Source organism: Hemibagrus wyckioides, linkage group LG10 (genome assembly GCF_019097595.1).
Source record: "Hemibagrus wyckioides isolate EC202008001 linkage group LG10, SWU_Hwy_1.0, whole genome shotgun sequence".
Lineage (NCBI taxonomy): Eukaryota > Metazoa > Chordata > Actinopteri > Siluriformes > Bagridae > Hemibagrus > Hemibagrus wyckioides.
In genome coordinates, this window is record NC_080719.1 from 6573474 (window position 1) to 6597199 (window position 23726).

Below are 23726 nucleotides of genomic sequence, written 5' to 3' on the forward strand. Positions count from 1 at the left end.
CAGCATGTACTGTAGGTCTTTAGTGCAGCAAGCCTTTCAGCCAGCACTAAGGATCTGCAAAGAGTGGCAACGTTTCAAAAAACAGAAAGTGAGGAAGGCACCAGGCTCATATAGCGTCTCACTCTCCTGTCTGAAGGCCTGCGCTGACCAGTTAATACCTGTCTTTACATAGATCTTAAACAGTACACTGGATCTGTGCAACATACCCTCCTGCTTCAAATGCTGCACAATAATACCCATCCCCGAAAGGCAACCATTACAGGATTGAATGACTCATCACCCTGACCTCTGTGGTCATGAAATCATTCAATATGCTGGAATCTTATTCTTTAACACCATGACAGAATTCTATTCTTGGATTTTGGCCCAGTGTTTAACGCAGTCATCCCACAGAACTACAATCAGCAGGGACTTGAAGTTGGACATTAACGTCAGCTTCATCACATACAGAGGATGTACTGTACTTCCTGAGCCAGCTGAAGAACCTGCCTCATTAGCTGATGGTGCAGTTCTACACAGCCATCATAGTTAGTCTGTTAGCCACCAAACATGACATTTCATCAGGTTTACAGAAAACACTATTAGTGTAAAGCTGCCCACCCTACTCATTTGGCTAAATCTCCCTGTCCTGCTGGAAGAGAAGATATCTGTGGTGTGATGAATCAGCAATGATTTTCTCTGCACACTTCTTAATTCTAGCCACAGGATTTGTTCCAATTTGTAACTGGTAGTTAATAATCAATAATAGACATGTCATGTCTTCCGAATTGCAAGGACAAGCACTAGGCAATTTGCACGAGGAAGTAAATAAAACATCATCTTACGTAATGACAGGATTTAATTCACTCCCTGGAGATACAGCGATGCATTTGCTTGCTGTCTGTTCCTCTGGCTGTCCTGTAGTCTTGATAGCAGTTACAGAATAAACTGAAAAACTGTAGGGTGGTGGCAGACAAGTAGCATTTATCTGATGGGTTTTAGTCTGAGTACTGACATTACAGGGACACGTTCCACCTGAAAGAGAAAGAAATGGCAGTGGAGTCCAGCACTTGAAATACCTCCAATGGAGAGAAAAGGAAGTTACATCTAAGCAACTAAGGAGAATTTTTAATAAATGACCACTTACTGCAGTTCCAGGCAAATGTGTAAAGATTAGCATTTCCATTTAGGCCATTAACATCTAACATTATGCTACTTGTGCCCATGACTGGGCTCTCTGGGTTTGCAGTGATCTTCAAGATATTGCCACTTAGGTCTCCTGACTAAAAAGATGGAAAATGTTAATAGGATTGATATATGGCATTTGCTGTTTTGATTACATAAAGATTAGTTTTATATACTGATTTGTCCACCTGGCAATCCAATAGCGTGTCTCCAGCACTGACTTCCATTGATGTAAACAAGTTCCATGCCTTGACCTTTACCTGCATTGAACCTGTAACAGGAATTTTGTTGGTTACTTGAAAAACAACTAGAAGAAAGAATTGCTTTCCTAGTAAAAAAAATAAATAAATAAAATAACCAGCACCTTCTATTTTGCTTGAGACCCTGAAGGTCTGTAAACTTCCATTTAGCATGCGATGGGTCTCTGAAAAGCTATCGTTATCCCCAGACACCAGAAAGAGCACCTCCACTGGAGCACCATGGTCCAGAGAGACATTAACATATAGAGCTGAGTCTGAGCACAGGCCCTGTTCTGGTGCCACAGAGGCTTGAAGACCATTCACTGGCTCCATCAAGCAAAGTTCCAGAGGAACAGACACATCTGGAGCTGTCACTTCATTGGAGGCCAGGAGAATAAGTTGATGGCATCCTAAGCCTAACATCTGCAAAGCTTCTTGAGGGATAGTGATGTTGTGAGGAACAATCCCTCTGACTTCGGAAGACTGGACAAGCTCAGTGATCCCATTTTGAATTTTATATGTGATGTTAGTACCTGATGGAGTAAAGTGGTTATATTACAGTGGATCTATATCGCTGTTAAAGTTTTGTAAATGTGTGTTAAAGTTTACCTGCACTGAGCTGCACTTGGATTCTCAGCACATGGTTATTAAGACCTTTGCAGCTTTCTCTGTCTGTCGTCTGGTCTGAGCTGTGACACACAATTTTGCTAAATTCCCCAATAGGTTCTTGGATGGTGATGGTTTTCTGAGCGGTCACATGCCACTCGCTGGTGCTACACTCCACTGTTACAGTGTACACTCCAGCGTGTTGGTACCTGTGCACTATAATACTCTGCAACCTAAAAAGAAAAAGAGACTTCATATCATTTTTATTCATTTATTCATTTATTTGCTAAATTTCTAAAAGAAAGGTGTTTACTCTTCAGGCATGTAGGGGTCAATAGTGTGTCCATCACCAGCATTCAAAGTACATGTGAGATTTCCTTGGAAAGGATGGAGCAACCATTTTATAGCCAAAGATACGTTATGAAAGACAGCAGCTTGCTTGTTGATCAGCAGGTGAAGACCTGTTAAACATCAAAACTGTGTTATTGTATTATTAAAACATAAAATCTCACATTGGACCTTTTCTTCCGAGCCAACTGGAATACAACATGTATTATCCTATAGATTTTGCAACAATGGTGAAAGCATGTAATATGGCACGTATCATAGATATAACTGTAAAGATTAAAGGTTATAGCTCATTTACTGCCTGAACCACAACCACTGCTTTTGTAATCTTGGCCTATATCTGCTATCCAAATTATGATAATTATCTAAATATATTTACAACAACTTAATTTTTATTGCCACTTGTTAAGACAAGGAGAGTAATAAAGACTTAGAAAGTTCTCTGACCATATTTGCAGTGATAATCCACTGATAAATAGCTTCCTAGTCCTGGGCATGGCTCTCCAAAGGATGCTACATCTGCTATCGCCTGGCATACCTGCAAGCCATGACAGTGCCCTGGAGAGAGGAAAGTATCAGTAATTATATATAAATAGACAGAACACTTGCTCAGGCATGCAATTATCTAATCAGCCAATGTAGCAACAGTGCAGTGCATAAAATCATGCAGATAAAAGATCTTCACATTAAACACCGTAATGAGGAAAGGTCTGATCTTTGACCGTGGCATGACTGAGTATTTCAGAAAATCACCATTCACTAAAGGTTCCACAGAATGCTACAAAAACCATCCAGTGAGCGGTGATCAGATGAGAACAGCCAGACCTACGATAACTCAAAGAACCACAACAGCGATGTTCAGAAAAGCACCTCAGAACAGACAAGAAGTTGAATCTTGAGGCAGATGTGCTACAACAGCTAAAGCTAAGACCACAGCTAAAGCCAAAACTGGACAGAAAAAATGTCACCTGTTTATGCAAACATTACGTGATTGGCTGATCGGATACCCGCATGAATGGGCAGGTGTACATGTGTTCTTAATAAAGTATATTTTGAAAATATTTCTACTACTGTTCCTTTCATACCCGACACCTGATCCACCACGTCGACCCAGCTGCACTCCTCCTGTAAGGATGCGTCAGGCAAAGAGTGTCCAGCCTTGCAGTAGTGCGGCGTCTTCCTGCCGTAGAAGCTGTCATCGATCTCTATAACCTGACCAGAGCCACACTGTAGCGTGGCATTGTGTTCCAGACAGGCTAGAGCATGTCCTGACTCTAAAACATATAAGACCAAAATGAATTCTCGTTACAGGAATGGGACTCAGAGACTGAGGCTGTGTGTGTGTAGACAGAAGACTAACCAAACTCGCAGATAAAGTTCAGCTCTTGGCTACAGTTTTTGGTTGATGCCCACTGAAATCCAGATTGCTTCAAGATGTAACCACAAGCTTCTCCAAGTTCAGGTTCCCTGAGCCAGTTAGAGTAACTCACGTCAGATCCATCCAGCCAGGATAAGGAACCTAGCGATGAATAAAGCAAAGAGGAAGTTTGCTGATCATATGCATGACTAATGAAACATACTGTAGTTTGCTAATGAGTTAATCAGAAGTAAAATATCATGTAAATAGCCAATATTTAGCAGAAAGTAGCTAGAATTTGACTTAGCCAGTTACTACTGGAATCGATGCTTGTCTAACCTAACAAAGAAAACAGCCAATTAAGGTTAGCAAATTAGTAACAACTTACCTCAACATGTATTTTTCAAATTATACTGGGGCTCTAATTGGGAAAGCAAATGAGATGCAACATTTTCTTTGCTTACGCTTAGCATATTGATTCAAATTCAGCACTACAGTATGGTGACGTATCCATATTAAATTACACATAGATAATTATAGCACGAGAGAAAAAATTATACACTGTAAAAGTCTATATGAAATGTACGAGACACTATATCTAAAATGTATAGTGTACAGTTATTGGCTGGATGAGAGATCCCCAAAACAGTACTGTACCAAAGTAGCAAAATACAGTTACTCAAGTATTTTCCACCTCTGGCATTTATGACCAACATTCTTATCAACCAGAGCTAAAACAGAGGTAATAAAAGACTTCAATACGAAAGCTGACCGTTTTGTTCCTTCCATTACTTCCAGTGAGGTGACGTACAGAATGAAAAACAATGACATTTGGAAATACACAACGCCACAGGAGCCGTGCAAGCACCTGAACAATAAAGTCAGCTTCTTTGTATGTGGTAACAAAAGGCTCTCCGGCAAATCAAAGAGACTGACACTTTTAGGGCCTCCGTGAATGAAGCAAACAAGCCATCGAAAGGGTGCTGGCTATGTGAGATATCTACATCTATAAATATCACTAGGTAGATTGTCTGTTATCAGTGGAAAGCATGATAGTATGTGATTTCAAACTGGTATTTGTGCCTTCAGACACATTACTGATAACAATAACAAGGTGCAGCTCGTGAGATAATGTTTGTACACCATACTCTTACAAGGAATGGTTCTATGTAGATGGTTGTTCTATGTAGACTTCCCCAATATGGTTCTTTATATAGAAGGATTTTGAAGGATTCATTACCTAAAGAGGTTCATTGAATCCATCTCAGATCGTTATTTTAAAACACTTTTCGTGGTTCGTTATTATTACTATTAATATGCACAAATTTTAGACAAGAAACCCAGTATACATTAAACAACATTCAACGTTTTATTTTTTTTATATTACTGATTACAGCACAATTCCTAACTCCTATTTCATTCAATTTGGTTTTAATCACATATTTCATAAACGATTTTATCTTTAGTAAAATTCGTAAACATTTCAATTCATTTCAAAACAGCATTATCTACACAAATGCCAACAATTACCGTGATTACCAATAACACCACCACCATGCAGTGCACTGCACTTTATCACTTACTGTACTGTACTGATATCAGACGCTGTATCTGAATATCCTTGTACTGAATTTCCATCTTAGGTTAATCATTTATAGTTCTGAATATTATGTGCAACATCTCCCATTATCTCACTTTAGGACAGCACACACTTGTCTGGGAAGGAGTGTAGAAATGTAGCGTAAGAATTATATCATATTGTAAAACTAGAGAAACTACAGACTGCCTCAAAACCCAGATTCGTCTCCACGGTACACATCATTCCCAAAAAGACTTACATATCATATAGAAATATGTTTAATTCAGTTCAGTTTATCTGTACAGTATTTTCGAATACTATAAAATATCTGTGTGGTATTTTTACATTGGCTTAAAGCAGCCTTACCAAACATTTAGTACACTGAATCCGAACAATTACGCTACGTAACAAATCTTTACTTTTTTCTTGTTCCTGGGAAATAAGTGTTATTTCCCCATTCTTTCTAACCCAAATAAAGAGAAAAAAACCCATCTTAGCCATGAAAGTTTGGGTCTGAACCCTGGGCAATGGGATTCTCAAATTCTCATATTTCTCTAAACATGTGAAAAAGAGCTAAATTATATTATGCAGTTTTTCACATAACAGTTTTTGCACATCGACTAGGTCTGTAACCTTAAACACTTATTTATTCCTAAATCTCTGTATTTAGTATTTTTCTGCTATATTTTGTTATATTGTTATATTCTGCTACAATTTGTAATATTTTATATTTTCTTATTTGATATATTTTTGTTATATTTTTGTACCCTAATTTGGGTATTTTAGTATTTTTGTTATGTTCCTTCCTATTTTATCTATTACCTGTGTTTGTGGTCTATCTATCTATCTATCTATCTATCTATCTATCTATCTATCTATCTATCTATCTATCTATCTATCTATCTATCTATCTATCTATCCAAAAAACCTCTTGAATTTGCAATGTAACTTTGAAAATGTACTATAACTACCTTTAAAAATGAGGTAGAACTCTCTGGAATGTTTCTGATAGCCACCCTTTTTTCTTGTTCTTGGAAAAAAATCTTCTTTTTTTGGAATATTCTAGAACTTTTTTTTAGAGCGATTTAGATTTTTCAAGAGCTTTCTAGATTATTTGGAAGGTTCTGGATAGAATATTCCAGAATTTTCTATTCATTTCTGTAACTGGGCTAATTTTGAGGTTTTCGTTCTCTTAAAAGCCCAAACCCAAACTTCAACTGGCTTAATGGCTATTTTTCCATCAATTTCCATCAAGAGTAAATGGAAAATGTCATTCATTACCCAGGAACAAAAATCCTGTTACATAGTGTTAGTAGTATGGGAGCGGCAGCAAGACATCAAGGACCATCACGGAATAAAGGGTATATGTGACCATTTGGGTGATAACACCTATAACAATACCAAGCCAATGTGTATGTGACTGTGATTAGCATTTAAGACATCCGGCTAGACAATAATATCACCCGGCCATTTGGGAGATACTCATTTAAATTACAAACAGGAAACACTGTATAAAATATTTGAGCAGGATTTGTCCTGCGTTCTTTTTGACTCTGACGAACTTCATATATTTTGTCGCTGCTACGCTGCAATTAACTTCTTCCTCGTTAAGATCTTCGATGCCCTCATCGTTTTATTTTTCTTACAGTATATTGTTTATAAATGCATAAGCACATGACGTGACAATATCTCATGCACATGACAATAGATCATGGACATTTTATGAGAATATACAGTAGATAGGGGAAATAAACACATTCTAGCAACATGTATTACAAAATGTGGAGTGGTCTCCGAGATCCCCAGATCTTAGGGCTCTCTCAGGAAAATATACATCACAAAAAGATCATTTAAAGGGAACTCCAAAAGAAGGAGAGACAACTCTTTGTTTTGTAAATAAAGTTTGCTTTAAAGTAATAATTTCTCCTTTGTCAGGAGACTTTAATTGCGACACTGTAAAGGAGTAAAAACTTGGGGATGTGCTGTTATAGGAAAATAACACAAAATCGAAGCACTGACACGGGAGACTCCTTCAATAAATGTTAAATAACCATCTTCTTACAGAAATCCTGATCAGAGCAATATTTACTATATTTAAATCAAGCTTTTAGAAGGCTTACAAGTTCCTGTAATTTCACGCTTACTATAGAAATGATAGCACAGTATAAGAAGGAATGCATTATTATAAACCTGTGATATGAATTTAAAGCGGCTATATGGTCCGAGCTGGTGCTATTGACAATGAATCAAACTTATGGCAAGTTAGATTGGTTCATTTTATAACGAACCCTTGATTAGCGTATACTGTAAAGTGCAAGTTTCATTTCCAGATTTAAAAAGATACTCACACTTAATCTAATCTTTAAGACGTTGCACTTCTTGTCTCAAGAACTTTGTTAGCGTAGAAGAGTGCTTTTAAGATTATAACCCTGACCAGTTACCCCAACTAGTTACTCACTGCCAATTCAATGACTTAACCCGTAACAAGCTAAGAACCTTTATACACGGCGTAAAATATGGCACATATGTACTCAAGACAAAACCACTTGCCCTCTGTGGCAGCGGAGCCCATGCTGAAGTTGAAGGAGGAAGGTGCCAGTCCTAGCCACCAGTCCTGCTCCGTTTGCAAATGTCTCTGGAGAAATTGCTGCGTCTCATCATTCTGGATGAAGGCCAAGTGTCCACCACCACGCTCACACCAACTTTGAGCCTCGAGGAAGCTGCGCTGCAGGGTCACAAACTCATAGCAGGAGCCTTCGAAGGCTTTTTGGTGCTCAAGACAGAACTGGGTTTCTGTATCTTCTTCACTGTAGACTGCACTGATGCTGAGAATGACTAAAAGGAGATGAGTGGAGAGATGATGTGTATCCATCGTCCTCTCTTCTCCTGTATACTTTTACAAGCAGTCAGGTGTGAGCCCTTATTTAAAGGGGGTTGACGTCAGCGATAAACTGAAAGACTGAAGTGTAATTATATTGGCAGCTTTGGCTGGCTGGGCTTTGTCCAATAATTGTCCCTGCACAATAATGGCTCATGTGTAAATAAGAGTATTGTTTCTGCTGGTACAGGCAGCCTTTAACATCTCACAACAGCCTGCATGGGCAGAGATAAGAGCAAGGACTGACCACGAATGACAGTCCAAGTAGTTCTGGCTGTAATTCAAATGACAGGGCTATTTTAACACCCTTCATTTTTAGGGTAACAGCTCATAAACAAACATTTCTTAATTACCTAAGGAACATACAGTCATTGATATGGCGAGGCTTTCTGTAAGGAGATGTTTATTTAGTTTGATAGATCATATGATACATTGGATTTTGTTTAATATTTGGAATGCCTACAATGGGAACAAATGAGACCAGGATTAAAATTGGTCAAAAATATAAATCTATAAGCACCTAATGGAAGGGCTAATCGTGGAAGGAGTCTCCAGTGTCAGTATTTAATTCCCACAAAGGAAAATCTTCAGGACAGAAGCATTATTTTTTTATTTTGTTGTATTAACCTGGGCAGCAAGGAGCTCCTGGGTTCGAATCGTGGGTTACTCCTTACTGTGTGGAGTTTGCGTAGGTTTACTCCGGGTACTCCAGTTTCCTCCCACGGTCCAAAAACATGTACATTAGGTTGATTGGTAATTCGAAATTGCCCATAGGAGTGAGTGTGAGTGTGTGTGGTTGTCTGTCTATATGTGGCCCAATGTGTGCTGGGATAGGCTCCAGCAGATCCCCGTGACCCTAATTAGGAATAAAGCGGCTATAGACAGTGGATGGACGGATGTATTAACCTTAGGAAAAAGAAAAAAAATAATGTTTAATGTACACGATAACAGGAATGAACTGGGTGTTCCACAACATTAAGTGTAACTAGAAATAGTTACTAGAAACACAATGTCTCATCCATTAGTGAATTTTAAAAATATATAGGAAAATAATCAACAATGAGGTGGTGTAATGCAGCTGGGTGACAAGCAGAGTTACTGTGAACATGCCAAAGTTGATTATTTTCCTATAACAACAAGTTAGGAAGTGTTATTTTCCTTACATAACAAGTAAGGATGGAAGCTCCTTAAAAAAGCAAAAAGATTATTACTGAAAGGTTATGGGTTTGTGGTAAAGGAATCATAACCTATATGCTGGATGATTAATATCTGATGCCTTCCTAAGGAACGAAGCAGTACTGCACTGTTGTCAGGTGATACTGTTATCGACTGACAAACTAGACCTTGACTGGTATTGGACAAAACATATGGCACACAGATAACGCACTCTCCAAGGTCAAAAGTAAGTAGAATTGTGTGACTCAGCATGGTCTCACACACAATTTGCAGATGTTGTTAATTGTTGCAGAGGTTAGTGATCAGTGGAAATGACTGGCTAGATAACCAACGTGATACATTAAGAAATATATCATGTGTTGGGTTATTATTATGTTTTTAAATAATGTCAAGAAGACTTCAAGAAGGCATTCGTGCTTGAACGTTTGTGAACCCTTTTCTACATTTCTGCATAAATATGACCTAAAACATCATCAGATCTTTTATCAGAAGCTCTTAAAGTAGACAAATGTGAACCCGATATACAGTATATTCAATTCAATTCAGTTTATTTGTATAGTGCCTTTTACTTTTACATTGTCTCAAATCAGCTTTACAAACAAAGAGAAACAGAGAAATTATTACATTAAATTATTAAACTATTTTATCCCTATTTTATCCCTAATGAGCAAGCCTGCGGTGACGGTGGCAAGGAAAAACTCCCTGTGATCATATGAGGAAGAAACCTTTAGAGGAACCAGGCTCAGAAGGGAACCTCATCCTCGTTTGGGTGACACTGGACAGTAAATAATTAATAATGTACTTTCTACAACAGCAATCAAGGGCACATGAGGAACTATTAGGTCAGTATAGTTTCTGAGTTCATTATACACACTAATTCCTTGCGGTCACAAGCTGACAGATGTAAGGGCAGATCCGTGACGGTGTGAAAGTCCCCAAGTGGCTCTGTCCACGGCTGTCTCCTGGGTCACAGGCTGTCCACACAGATCCATCCACAGCATCAGTGAGCACCACCAAGCGACGAGACTCAGACCAGGGGTAGACGCAGTGGTCAAACTCAGAACACTGGGAGCTCAAGAGTGGGATGTATAGCTCGACAGAGTAAGACAGAGAGAGAGATATTAAGTATGCTTGTGATCATGTGATGTTTAAAGACAGTGTGTAAAATAAATAATACTTGGTCATTTATTTATTGAGGACAATGTTACATATTTGTGAGTGTCAGAAGTGTGTGAACCTGAATTTAGAGTTGAAATTAAAGTCTTGTCATGTGTTTTAAATCAATGTGATGACAATCGAGGGTGAGTGAGCGCCCTGTTTTATTTAAAGAACAGGGATATAGCCGAGTCTATAAAGTCTACACAACGCCTGGGAGGACGCACATCCAAACACAACCTTTCCAGACTGCAGGTCGGTTTTCCAACGACTTATAAAACATTGGCTTAATCCATTGTTTTAATACTATGTTCTATACATTTTGCAGGTTATTTGTTACAGGTGGGGGGGAAAAATCATCTATTGCACCTTTAAAACAACATTTTGGTTCTATGTGGCCCTTTTGGCTTTCCATAACACAGCTCCGCCTCGCGCACATATCTGATGATGGCGTGACCGAGAGGCTTCGAGGATCTTATGGCGAGGTGCAGTGGGAAAGTAGATCTTTACCTTATTCAGTGAAAAAGTAGCTCATTCCTGGAAAAGCTACATGATTTTTTCAATTTGTTCACTTATTGGCAAATTACCCAAAAAAATGTAGTTACGTTGGTAGCGTAGCAACTTATCGCTAACCGCTTCCCACGACTAGTAATGACGTCATCGGCGTGCTGACTATGTAATATAACATATATTAACACGCAATGTGGTTTTATTATTATGATCGAAACTGTTCTCTGCAGTGCTCGTCGGTATAAATGATCTAACAGCGCTGTCTGACGGAAAAAAAATATAATGTTGCTGTTCTTTTCTTAGTTTATTTATTTATTTATTTTAATTTTTATTTTGGTGGATCCCAGAACAGCACACATGTCGTAAGTAAAAACAACAGAAGTAGAGGCTGAGGCTGATTTCTTCCTAGCCTAGACTTTAACTTTCTTTCTAGTTCATCACACTACAGCAACAAATGAGTCAGATAATTAGATCTGCTTAAATACCCCCCCCCGGATTGTGTGTACACTGGGGGTAATCATCTAAACATCCATACCAGGTCATCAGGGGTGGAAAATATTTTATGTTACTTTGTTACACTGCTTATTCTCTTTCTTGGGTATAACTGGAATACTTTAATATAAAATCAGGCATAACATTATGAGCAGTGAGAGGTGAAGTGAATAAGACTGATGATCTCATCATGGCTCCTGTTAGTGGGTGGGATATATTAGGCAGCAAGTGAACATTTTGTCCTCAAAGTTGATGTGATAGAAGCAGGAAAAATGGACAAGCGTAAGGATTTGAGCGAGTTTGACAAAGGGCCAAATTGTGATGGCTAGACGACTGGATCAGAGCATCTCCAAAACTGCAGCTCTTGTGGGGTGTTCCCGGTCTGCAGTGGTCAATATCTATCAAAAGTGGTCCAAGGAAGGAACAGTGGTGACCCGGCGACAGGGTCATGGGCGGCCAAGGTTCATTGATGCATGTGGGGAGCGAAGGCTGGCCATGTGATCCGATCCAACAGACGAGCTACTGTTGCTCAGATTACTGAAGAAGTTAATGCTGGTTCTGATAGAAAGGTGTCCAGTCAGGGTGCCCATGCTGACCTCTGTGCGTCACCTAAAGCAACAATAATGGGCATGTGAGCATCAGAACTGGACCACGGAGCAATGGAAAAAGGTGGCCTGGTCTGATGAATCATGTTTTCTTTTACATAAAATATATGGCCGGGTGTGTGTGTGTGTGTGTCGCTTACCTGGGGAACACATGGCACCAGGATGCACTATGGGAAGAAGGCAGTGTCATGCTTTGTGCAATGTTCTGCTGGGAAAACTTGGGTCCTGCTATCTATGTGGATGTTACTTTGACACGTACCACTTACCTAAGCATTGTTACAGACCATGTACACCCTTTCATGGAAATGGTATTCCCTGATGGCTGTGGCCTCTTTCAGCAGGATAATGCGCCGTGCCACAAAGCAAAAATGGTTCAGAAATGGTTTGATGAGCACAACAAGCTTGAGCTGTTGACTTGGCCTCTAATTTCCCCAGATCTCAATCCAATCGAGCTTCTGTGGGATGTGCTGGACAAACAAGTCTGATTTCGCAACCTAGATGACATAAAGGATCTGCTGCTAACATCTTGCTGCAGACACCATAGCACACCTTCAGGGTTCTAGTGGAGTCCATGCCTCGACGGGTCAGGGCTGTTTTGGCAGCAAAAGGGGGACCAACACAATATTAGGCAGGCAGTCATAATGTTATGCCTGATCTGTGTATACACTCAGTGTCGACTTTATTAGGAACATTTGCACATTCATGGTATCTAATTATCAGCCAATGATGTGGCAGCAGCACAGTGCATAAAATCATTTGATAGTGAACAATATTTCTGTGTTTTTTTTTTTTTGCATTGTGCTGCTGCCACATGATCCACTGAATAGAAAACTGCATAAAAGTACAGGAGTACAGATGTTTCTGATAAAGAGGATGGAATAAAAGTTAATCAGAACAGAAGAAAATGATCAAGTATCATGGCAATTCATCTTCTGCTATGACCTTTTCATACCAAATAATGTATCCGCTCCTGGCCCTACCTCAGTTAAAAGGTCTCAGTATTCTGAAATAAGGAAGGACTCGTACAAAATTGGATGTCTCACTGCTTCCCTAGGCAATGACTAATTTTGAAATAAACAAACAAACAAAAGAAAGTTCTAGAAAAGGATTTTTAGTAACTAACAAAAATGTCTAAACAGCAAGTTGAATTCTAGCTAGTGGTAATATTGGTTATTTTTTTCATAGTCCATTTGTGGATGCTTCAACTTTTAATTTAATGGACACATCTCTATTTTCTCTTCTGTTTCATTTCTCAGTATGTTTTCCACCCCTGCATGTGTGCATACCTCTTGTGAGCTACTTAAATATGCATTACCCCTCCAATGAGCAACTCAGAAAACAAGCAGGGTCAACGACCTGTTTATTTTAGGTAATAAGGGTCAAAGTTACAAGATAAAATGGTGATAAATCTCTGCTCCAGCCAGCCTCAGTAGAATCAGTCCTCATCATGGCAGCGATATTCTGCAGAAATTGCACTGAGACACCAGAGCCAGTTAAAGCAGAGGTGTCAGGTAAGTCGAAAATAATTTTATCCATTTCATATACCTAGCAGTGAAACTGATCTGGAAGGCATGTGTCCAGAATCAATATTGTGTGTATACAAAGGGGGTATACTGTACACACTGCTTATATAGTGGGTATAAGCAGAGCTAACCCACGCTAAAATGACCCAAAAACAAATGTCACCCCCCTGACACCTGGGCAGCGGTAAAATGGTCCGGTACCAAATTGGGCCTTGGTACAAAAAAGGTTGGGGACTCCTGGTATAATGGACTTGTCTGGACTATAGATTGCTTTGTATTTATGAAGGTGCAATCCCACCATGGCTTCAGGGAACACTTCTACGCAATGGACCCGGCCTTTTCTCCATTGGGAACACGTCCTTTAATCACTGGTTTGATGGAATGTCTCTTATTCACAGTTTCACTTTTAAGCACGGTAGGTCAATCCCTAAAACTGATTTGCTGTACCTATTTGCTGCTATCTAGCTCCACTGTGTGGTTTCATGCTGAAAGAAACTCAAATATCAGCCTAATCCGGACATGCAAACTATACATACATCACTTCTTTTTTGCCAGGTGAAGTATATTACAGAAGCAAATTCCTCAGGAGTGATACGTACATGAAAAATATTACTGCCAACAAGATTGTGGTGTCAGAATTTGGGACCATGGTGTACCCCGATCCCTGCAAGAATATATTCTCAAAGTAACTAAACCCTTATTTAAGTCAATTTTAATGTAAAGATAATATAAAATGGATCAATTTGCCTTCACAATCTCAAACACCTTTCCAGATTCTTCACCTACATGCTCAACACCATCGCAGATTTCACAGACAATAACCTTGTGAACATTATCAGATATGGAGATGATTACTACACCTCATCGGAAATAAACTTCATCAACCAAATCAACCCAGTGACTCTTGACACTATCGGGAGAGTAAGTGCAAATATTATAATGTCTTGGATCATTTATTTGTCCAGTGTCAGACAGTGTCTTTATCTTGAACTGTTTCAGGTCAATTACAGAAACCATATTGCCCTGAACCTGGCAACAGCGCACCCTCACTATGATGATGAGGGAAATACATATAACATGGGTACCGCTATCGTGACAATGGGCGGACCCAAATATGTCATCTTCAAGGTGCCTGCTACTGATATAAAAAATAAAACAGGTATGTAATTAGCTGGCTCTTTAATTATTTGACTGAAGTCCATTTCATGGCATAGTGCTATTGATTTCTTAATTCTAATTGGTTGAAAGGTGTTTTCTGTAGCAGAATCACAGGAATACCTATAGATGAATCACAGGTTTATTATTATTTATGTATTATTTATGGATACGTTAAAAAGGATATATTTATTAAATATATATAAAATTGAAAAAATAATAAATAATTCAATTAAAAACATTAATTTTCATTTAAAGCCCTAAATCATTGACTTAAAAACATTAATTTTTCAATTAAAAACATTAACTGCATTTCATTGGCTCTGTACATGTACTCTGCACAATGACAGTAAAGTTGAATCTAATCTAATCTAATCTAATTAACTTATACATCATATTCATTTATATATTATAGAAAAAAATCTTGCACTGAAGAATCTGCAACAGATTTGCTCCACTCCTTTCCGCTCAAAACTCTACCCAAGCTATTTCCACAGCTTTGGGATGACAGAAAATTACATCATCTTCGTTGAGCAGCCCTTCAAGCTGGACATCATCCGACTGGCCATGGCTTACTTCAGAGGAATCACCTGGGGCAAGTGCCTCTTTTTTGACCAAGATGATGTTGTAAGCAAAACCTTTAGCTCGAAATATTTTCTTTTGTTTAGAAAGGATTAAAGCTATTATTATTATTATCCTATAATCTAGTGCCTTGCATATGCATCACCAGACTTTGTTGCGACAAATGTTAGGCATATTATGTAAATCAAACAAAATGAATCAAGTCAAAATCGTTTTTTTTCTTCTTTTGGCTGCGCTCATTAGGAGTCTTCAGGTCATTGAACCAGATATTTGATTTGGCACGGGGTTTTTATATCAGCTGCCCTCCCTTATGCAACTCTGCTATTTTTATCCAAGCATTGATAGTGCACAACACCCAGTGGCTGGGATGGTTCCCTGCCTAGGAATCAAACCCAGGCTGTGGCCACCAGTGAACCAGCTCCTAGACCTCCGTTAAACACTGGCACATTGTAACACCTTTTCTTTGTTTGCATCCTCACAGAGTCTGTTCCACATAATCAACAGGAAGACAGGAGTGGCGGTGAACACTAAGTTCTACGGGGATGCGTTCGTGGTTTTCCATCACATCAATGCCTACGAGGAGGACGGCCATGTAGTGTTTGACCTGATCACGTATAAAGACAGCGGTCTCTATGACCTTTTCTACTTAGACTACATGAAGCAGGAAACAGAACAGAAATTCAGTGAGTTGGCTAAGGCTTTCTCTCCACCGGTCTGTCAGCGATTTGTCATCCCTATTTGTGCTGACCTTAAGGTAAAAACCGTCCATTATAATGAACCTGTTCATGTTTAATTCATTATTAATTATTAAAAAGACTCTGGTTTTGTCATTATAGGGAAATCCATTGGGCAAGAATCTTGTGGGGCTAGAGGACACATCAGCTACAGCAGTGTTTCAGACGGACGGTTCACTGTACTGTACTCCTGAGACACTGTTTCAGGGTTAGAATTGCAATGTTAAATTCGTATTTTTAAGCAATTAGTCAAGCAGTTTAAGCATCACTAGCTATACCGCAATATGATTATGTTTGGATATCATATGTGTAGTACAGTCTGTCTGGCTTCTCTACAGGTTTAGAGTTACCTGAAATCAACTACAAATACAACGCAAAGAAGTACAGATATTTCTACGGCTCTATGATAGACTGGCAACACCAAATCAATAAGGTAATATGCATTAAAATTCTGTGCTCTATCTATCTATCTATCTATCTATCTATCTATCTATCTATCTATCTATCTATCTATCTATCTATCTATCTATCTATCTATATTTGTGTAGATATAGTTTACAAAAAGTCAGTTGGCATTCATCAGTGCTGTAAATCTGACAGGAATTGTTTCGTTCAGGTTGGCCTATAGAAGCATTTATGCACAGCTTTAATACACAGTTGATAAATGAGAGCATAGATCTGGTCAGTTGTCCAGTGTTAACTTTCTATTGATGGTGTCCCAGTGACATTTTTTAAAGAATAGGTACTAAATCTCAAAATATAATCACATGGAGCGACGTTATTGGTCATGCTAATGAACATTTCACTTTAATATCTGACAGCTTTCACCCATATTTAAGAAAAAACCTCCTACTTGTGCGACGTTTCTGTTGTGTCCCAGTACCAATAAGAACTGAGAAGCCTTAGAAGAAGAACTGAGGGCAAGAAGCCTTTATTATTGCCACACATACATTACAGAACAGTGGAATTCCTTTCTTTGCATACCACATCTGAGGAAGTTGGGGTCAGAGCACAGGGGCAGTTATGATACAGCAGAGAGGGTTAAGGGCCTTGCCCAGCTTGGTGGTGCTGGGACTTGAACCCCAATCCTCTGATGAACAACCCAGATAAAAAAATGTTGGTACTTTTGTAAAAAAAAAGCAACAATAACATAAAAAAACTTACAATTACAGATACCTGTGTCCATCCATCCATTTTCTATATTCGCTGTATTCCTAATTAGGGTCACAGGGATCTGCTGGAGCCTATCCCAGCACACACTGGGCAAAAGGCATTGCAAAAGACTGGACAGGTCACCACATAAAGGACAGACAACCACACACACACACGGGCAATTTAGAATTACTAATCAACCCACGCAAGCATGCACACTCCACACAGAAAGTCCCCTCCCTGTACAAACCCAGGACCTTCTTGCTGTGAGGCAACAGTGCTAACCACTAAGCCACCATGCTGTCCAGATACTTGTAATCTCCAGTCTCTCGTAAATCGGTCTATCAGAATAATGCAGGCATACAGTATATGAAGGTATAAAGCTTTTCTGACGTTTATTTGTCAGCGCTCATGCGGTTACGAACATCATGCATTGCAGCTTATTACACACTCTTCCTGCGCATGCTTGACCTGTGCCTCCCACTACACATATGCCAAATCCCAATAACAATATTATATCAATTTACACTACCAGTCAAAAGTTTGGACACACCTTTTAATTCGGTGTTTTTTGTTTAGGGATTTATTTTCTACATTCTAGAACAATACTGGAGATTTCAAAACTATGAAATAACACACATGGACTTCAGTAATCCATATGTAATGACAACAAAAAACAGTCAGTTGTTATTTTAAGACACGAAGGTCAGGTGTTCTGGAATAGTTCTTGCAAGAACAGTATTGTCAAGTGCATTTGCAAAACCCATCAAGCACCATGATGAAACTGGCTCACATGAAGACCATCCCAGGAAAGCAAGACCAAAACTGACCTCTGCTGCAGAGGAGAAGTTCATTTAGAGTTACCAGCCTCAGAAATCACCAATTAACAGCACCTCAGATTAGAGCCGTTATAAAGGCTTTACAGAGCATCAGTAGCAGACATATCTCAATATCAACTGTTCAGAGGACATTATTGTGTATTTCGGCCGCCTTCCGCATTGTTTTACAATGTAGAAAGAAATAAACATCAGGAAAGACCATGGAATTAGAAGGTGTGTTCAAACTTTTGACTGGTAGTGTATATAGACAAAATAACCATAAAAAAATTATTTTCTTCCAATATTTATAATATAAATTTAATCTTGCAGATTGCAAAAGTGGACACATATACCAAAACACACCTAGAATGGACTGAAAAGGATTGCTTCCCATCTGAACCAAAGTTTGTGGCATCACCAGGTGCAGTGGACGAGGATGACGGTAAACATCTTGAATGCAGTGCAGATACACTTTGTAAAGTAAATACCTCCTGAATTACAGTTGGGTAATAATGGCAACATTTGGTTTGTCTTTAGGGCTTATCTTGTCATCTGTGGTCTCAGTCAATCCCAAAAAGTCACCCTTCATGTTGGTACTGGACGCGAAGACCTTGAAGGAGATCGCTCGTGCCTCAGTTAATGCAACTGTTCACCTGGACCTGCATGGACTTTTCATCCCACAGGAATCGGAACTGACATAAAACTGACATGGCATTTCTGGAAAAATGCTTATTTAATCATGCTGCTAACTTTATCAGCCTGTGGCATCAGTGACAATGATTAATGCTTTCTTTTGAAAACATTTTGGTAAATCATAAATGCTGTATTGATAAAGATTTACAATGACATAGTAATATATGCTTGTAGGTGAAAAAAATGTATACTTTAAATTATATTTGTTTATTAAAATAAAGAGCTTCAATGTATTTCTTGTGAAATTAATCCTGTTTGGTGAACCTATTATTTGTGTGTGTGTGTGTGTGTTTGCCTAATATAAGAGTTTGACCATAATCTAGCCATGGGGGTCACAGTCCAGTCACTTCTGTGCTGGTCCCAAGCCAAGATAAATAGAGAGGGTTGCGTCAGGAAGGGCATCCGGTGTAAAACATTGCCAAATTTAACCATGCAAATCGTCAGTACTCTGAATTTCATACCGGATTGGTCGATGCCCGGGTTAACAATGACCGCCATCGGTGCCGTTGACCTACAGGGCGCTGGTGGAAATTGGGCTACTGTTGGTTGAAGAAGTAGAGGAGGAAGGAGAGTGCATAGACAGAGAGAGAAGAGGAAAGGTAAGAGTGTAGGACTGAGAATAGGAACTCTGAATGTTGGTACTATGACAGGGAAAGGTAGAGAGCTGGCTGATATGAGGGAGAAAAGGAAGGTGGATATACTGTGTGTACAGGAGACCAGGTGGAAGGGTAGCAAGACTCGTAGTATAGGAGCAGGATTCAAGCTGTTTTATTATGGTGTGGATAGTAAGAGAAATGGGGTAGGTGTGGTCCTGAAGGAGGAGTTTGTGAGGAATGTTCTGGAGGTGATGAGAGCGTCAGACAGGGTGATGAGACTGAAGTTGGAGATTGAGGGGGTGATGTTGAATGTTGTTAGTGGTTATGCTCCACAGGTAGGTTGTGAGTTAGAGGAGAAAGAGAGATTCTGGAGTGAATTAGATGAGGTGACAGAGAGTATTCCAACAATAGGAGCAGATTTTAATGGACATGTTGGTGAGGGGAACACAGGTGATGAGGAGGTGATGGGCAAGTTTGGAGTTAAGGAAAGGAACCTTGAAGGACAGATGGTAGTGGACTTTGCTAGAAGGATGGACATGGCTGTGGTTAACACTTATTTTCAGAAGAGGGAGGAGCATAGAGTGACTTACAAGAGTGGAGGTAGGAGCACACAGGTAGACTACATCCTATGTAGAGGCAATCTGAAAGAGATTAGTGACTGTAAAGTGGTAGTGGGAGAGAGTGTAGCCAGACAGCATAGGATGGTGGTGTGTAGGATGAATTTGATGGTCTGTAAGAAGAGGTCAAAGATAGAGATGGAGAAGAAAACCAAGTGGTGGAAGCTGAAAAAGGAGGAATGTTGTGAGGAATTTAGACAGAAGAGGCAGTAGTGTTGCCAGATGATTGGGAAACTACAGCAGAAGTGATCAGGGAGACAGGAAGAAAGGTGCTGGGTGTGCCATCTGGAAGGAGGAAAGAAGATAAGGAGACTTGGTGGTGGAATGAGGAAGTTCAGGATAGTATTCAAAGGAAGGGGTTAGCCAAGAAGAAGTGGGACGTGGACAGGACTGAAGAGAATAGACAGGAAAAGGAGTTACAGCGCAGAGTGAAGAGGGAGGTGTCTAAGGCCAAGCAGAAGGCGTATGATGAGTTATACACTAGGTTAGACACTAGAGATGGAGAGAAGGACTTGTACAGGTTAGCTAGGCAGAGGGATCGAGATGGGAAGGATGTGCGGCAAGTTAGAGTTATTAAGGATAGAGATGGAAAGGTGCTCACAAGTGAGGAGAGTGTACGGAGGAGATGGAAGGAGTACTTTGAAGAGCTGATGAATGAGGAAAATGAGAGGGAAGAAAGAGTAGAAGGGGTGAACTCTGTGGAACAGGAAGTAGATAAGATTAGAAAGGATGAAGTTAGGAAGGCTTTGAAGAGGATGAAAAGTGGAAAGGCAGTTGGTCCTGACAACATCCCGGTGGAGGTCTGGAAGTGTCTAGGAGAGGCGGCAGTGGAATTTTTAACTAGTCTGTTTAACAGGGTTTTAGAGAGTGAGAAGATGCCTGAGGAATGGAGAAGAAGTGTATTAGTGCCGATCTTTAAGAATAAGGGTGACGTGCAGAGTTGCAGCAACTATAGGGGGATAAAGTTGATGAGCCATACAGTGAAGCTCTGGGAAAGAGTAGTGGAAGCTAGGTTAAGGAAGGTAGTGGAAATTTGTGAGCAGCAATATGGCTTCATGCCCAGAAAGAGCACAACAGATGCAATTTTTGCTCTGAGAATGTTGATGGAGAAGTATAGTGATGGTCAGAGAGAGTTGCACTGTGTGTTTGTAGACTTGGAGAAAGCGTATGACAGGGTGCCAAGAGAAGAGCTGTGGTACTGTATGAGGAAGTCAGGAGTAGCAGAGAAGTATGTCAGAGTGGTGCAGGACATGTATGAGAGGAGCAGGACAGAGGTGAGGTGTGCTGTAGGGCAGACAGAGGAGTTCACAGTGGAGGTGGGACTGCTTCAGGGATCGGCTCTGAGCCCCTTCCTGTTTGCTATGGTGATGGACCAGTTGTCAGAGGAGGTCAGACAGGAGTCTCCTTGGACAATGATGTTTGCAGATGACATTGTGATCTGTAGTGAGAGCAGGGAGCAGGTGGAGAAAACCTGGAGAGGTGGAGGTTTGCGCTGGAGAGAAGAGGAATGAAAGTCAGTCGTAGTAAGACTGAGTACATGTGTGTGAATGACAGGGAGGGAAGTGGAACAGTAAGATTACAGGGTGAAGAGGTGAAGAAGGTACAGGAGTTTAAGTACTTGGGGTCAGCAGCCCAGAGTAATGGAGAGTGTGGGAAAGAGGTAAAGAAGCGAGTGCAGGCAGGTTGGAATGGGTGGAGAAAGGTGTCAGGAGTTCTGTGTGATAGAAAAATTTCAGCGAGAATCAAGAGGAATTTGTACAGGACAGTGGTGAGACCGGCCATGCTGTATGGTTTAGAGACAGTATCACTGAGACAGAGACAGGAGTCAGAGCTAGAGGTAGCAGAGCTGAAGATGTTGAGGTTCTCTTTGGGAGTGACACAGTTGGACAGGATTAGGAACGAGTACATCAGAGGGACGGCTCATGTCGGACGTTTGGGGGACAAAGTTAGAGAAGGAAGGTTAAGATGGTTTGGACATGTCCAGAGGAGGGAGAGTGAGTATATTGGTAGGAGAATGTTGGACATGGAGCTGCCAGGCAGGAGGCAAAGAGGAAGGCCAAAGAGGAGGTATATGGATGTAATAAGTGAGGATATGAAGCTAGTGGGTGTAAGTGTTGAGGATGCAGAAGATAGGGATAGGTGGAGAGAGATGATTCGCTGTGGTGACCCCTGAAGGGAAAAGCCGAAAGAAGAAGAAGAAGAGTTTGAGCATAAAGTACAGAGAAACAGCAAAGAATTACGGAGGTCTGAGGAACAAGCCAGCACTAAATACAGTGAGAAGCTTTTAAATATCATAAACATTTTATAAATTACTTTCTAATTTGCAGAATAGTCTGACCTGAAATTGGAAAGGACAAAAAAGTCAAACACATTAGTGGCTGACTTTAAGGCACCACATGCTAGCAAAACAGAGCAGAGGACGAAATAAGAAGATAAAACTCCCATATTAATAGAAAAGGAAGCTACTGACACACTTTTAACTCATATTAAATGGATAAAGTGTAGAAACATAAACCAGAGAAAATAGCAATTGACTAGCCCCGTTAGCACGCTAGCTAAAACACACCAGAAATGGGTTTTCTCAAACTAAGGATGATTACCTCAAGTGGAGTAAAATAAACACAGTCTCCTCGTTTGTTTCATTCATTTATTTTAAAATTAATATTAGACATGTTTTGTGATAATATTCTGAAAGGTTACTGTGAGTCTCAGTCAGTCAAGCCATGTTTAAATTATTAGGATATGTGCTGCTTAGTAGGGTTAGGGTTAGGGTCTCTGATTTGAGCAATTCTGAGATGTGCAATTGATCTGTGCAATATGTATTGTTTTTATTGTGAATCAAATGTTTCAAATGGTTCTGCTTTGCATTTTTGGTCTAAATGAATGAACGAAACTCCATTAAAATCGAATTAAAAAGTGTTGTCTGAAATCACATTCTATTGTAGACCATTATTGTGTACTAACATTTAGCATTTTGTTTCTGTTACAGTTACAGTAATAATAATAATAATAATAATAATAATAATAATAATAATAATCTAATTATTTATTCAATTATTTCTTTTGTTTTCTTTTTTTTCTTTTCTTTTTTTCTTTTTTATTTACAATATTTAAAAAAAAATATTCAGGTGTAAAAATACTGAATTATAAACTTAACAAAAAATATGTAAATAAATAATAACAATAGAAAGAGTAAACCAACAAAAAAATAACTTTAAAATATATATATATATATATATATATATATATATATATATATATATATATATATATATATATATATATATATATATATATATATATACATATATATATATATATATATATATATATATATATATATATATATATGGGAGACCTTTCGGAAATCTGGTCCTGATGGACGTTTCGGTGAAGTTTATCTTTCTACATGTTTTCAGTATTTCTAGATAATCAATCTCTCTTCTAGCAAAACATGTGCTTTACATCCCTGTGCTTCACAGTTGTGATTGTATTCTTAGGATTAAAAGCCTCACCCTTTGTCCTCCATAAGCAGTGCTGATCATCATGGTCAATCTTACATTTTTTTTTTGTTTCATCTAATAGAAAACACTACTCTACAAGGCTGGTGATCTCTTGCAGTTTGGATCGTTATGTCCATCTTAGAGTATAGGGGGCACTCAGAAGCTTCTAGATGTCTAGATTCATATTCTAAAATGAATTGTTTGGAGTTTTAAAAAAAACTGAGATGAAATATCTTTAGCCTCT

General features: G+C 39.2%; 1 protein-coding gene across 1 annotated transcript in view; it reads right to left on the reverse strand.

Annotated features, from left to right (window-relative positions):
- pkd1l2a (polycystic kidney disease 1 like 2a) overlaps positions 1–19264 on the reverse strand; it is a 33221-nt gene extending 13957 nt beyond the window's left edge. The window contains exons 1-11 of the mRNA XM_058401306.1: positions 19228–19264; positions 17671–17738; positions 13247–13263; positions 7844–8112; positions 3718–3876; positions 3443–3631; positions 2805–2915; positions 2323–2470; positions 2013–2242; positions 1353–1936; positions 1186–1262 (exon numbers count right to left, since the gene is read on the reverse strand). Of these exons, the coding sequence (XP_058257289.1) occupies positions 1186–1262; positions 1353–1936; positions 2013–2242; positions 2323–2470; positions 2805–2915; positions 3443–3631; positions 3718–3876; positions 7844–8112; positions 13247–13263; positions 17671–17738; positions 19228–19264 (1889 nt within the window). The remainder of the gene's footprint in view (positions 1–1185; positions 1263–1352; positions 1937–2012; positions 2243–2322; positions 2471–2804; positions 2916–3442; positions 3632–3717; positions 3877–7843; positions 8113–13246; positions 13264–17670; positions 17739–19227) is intronic.
- Positions 19265–23726: the final 4462 nt, after the last annotated feature.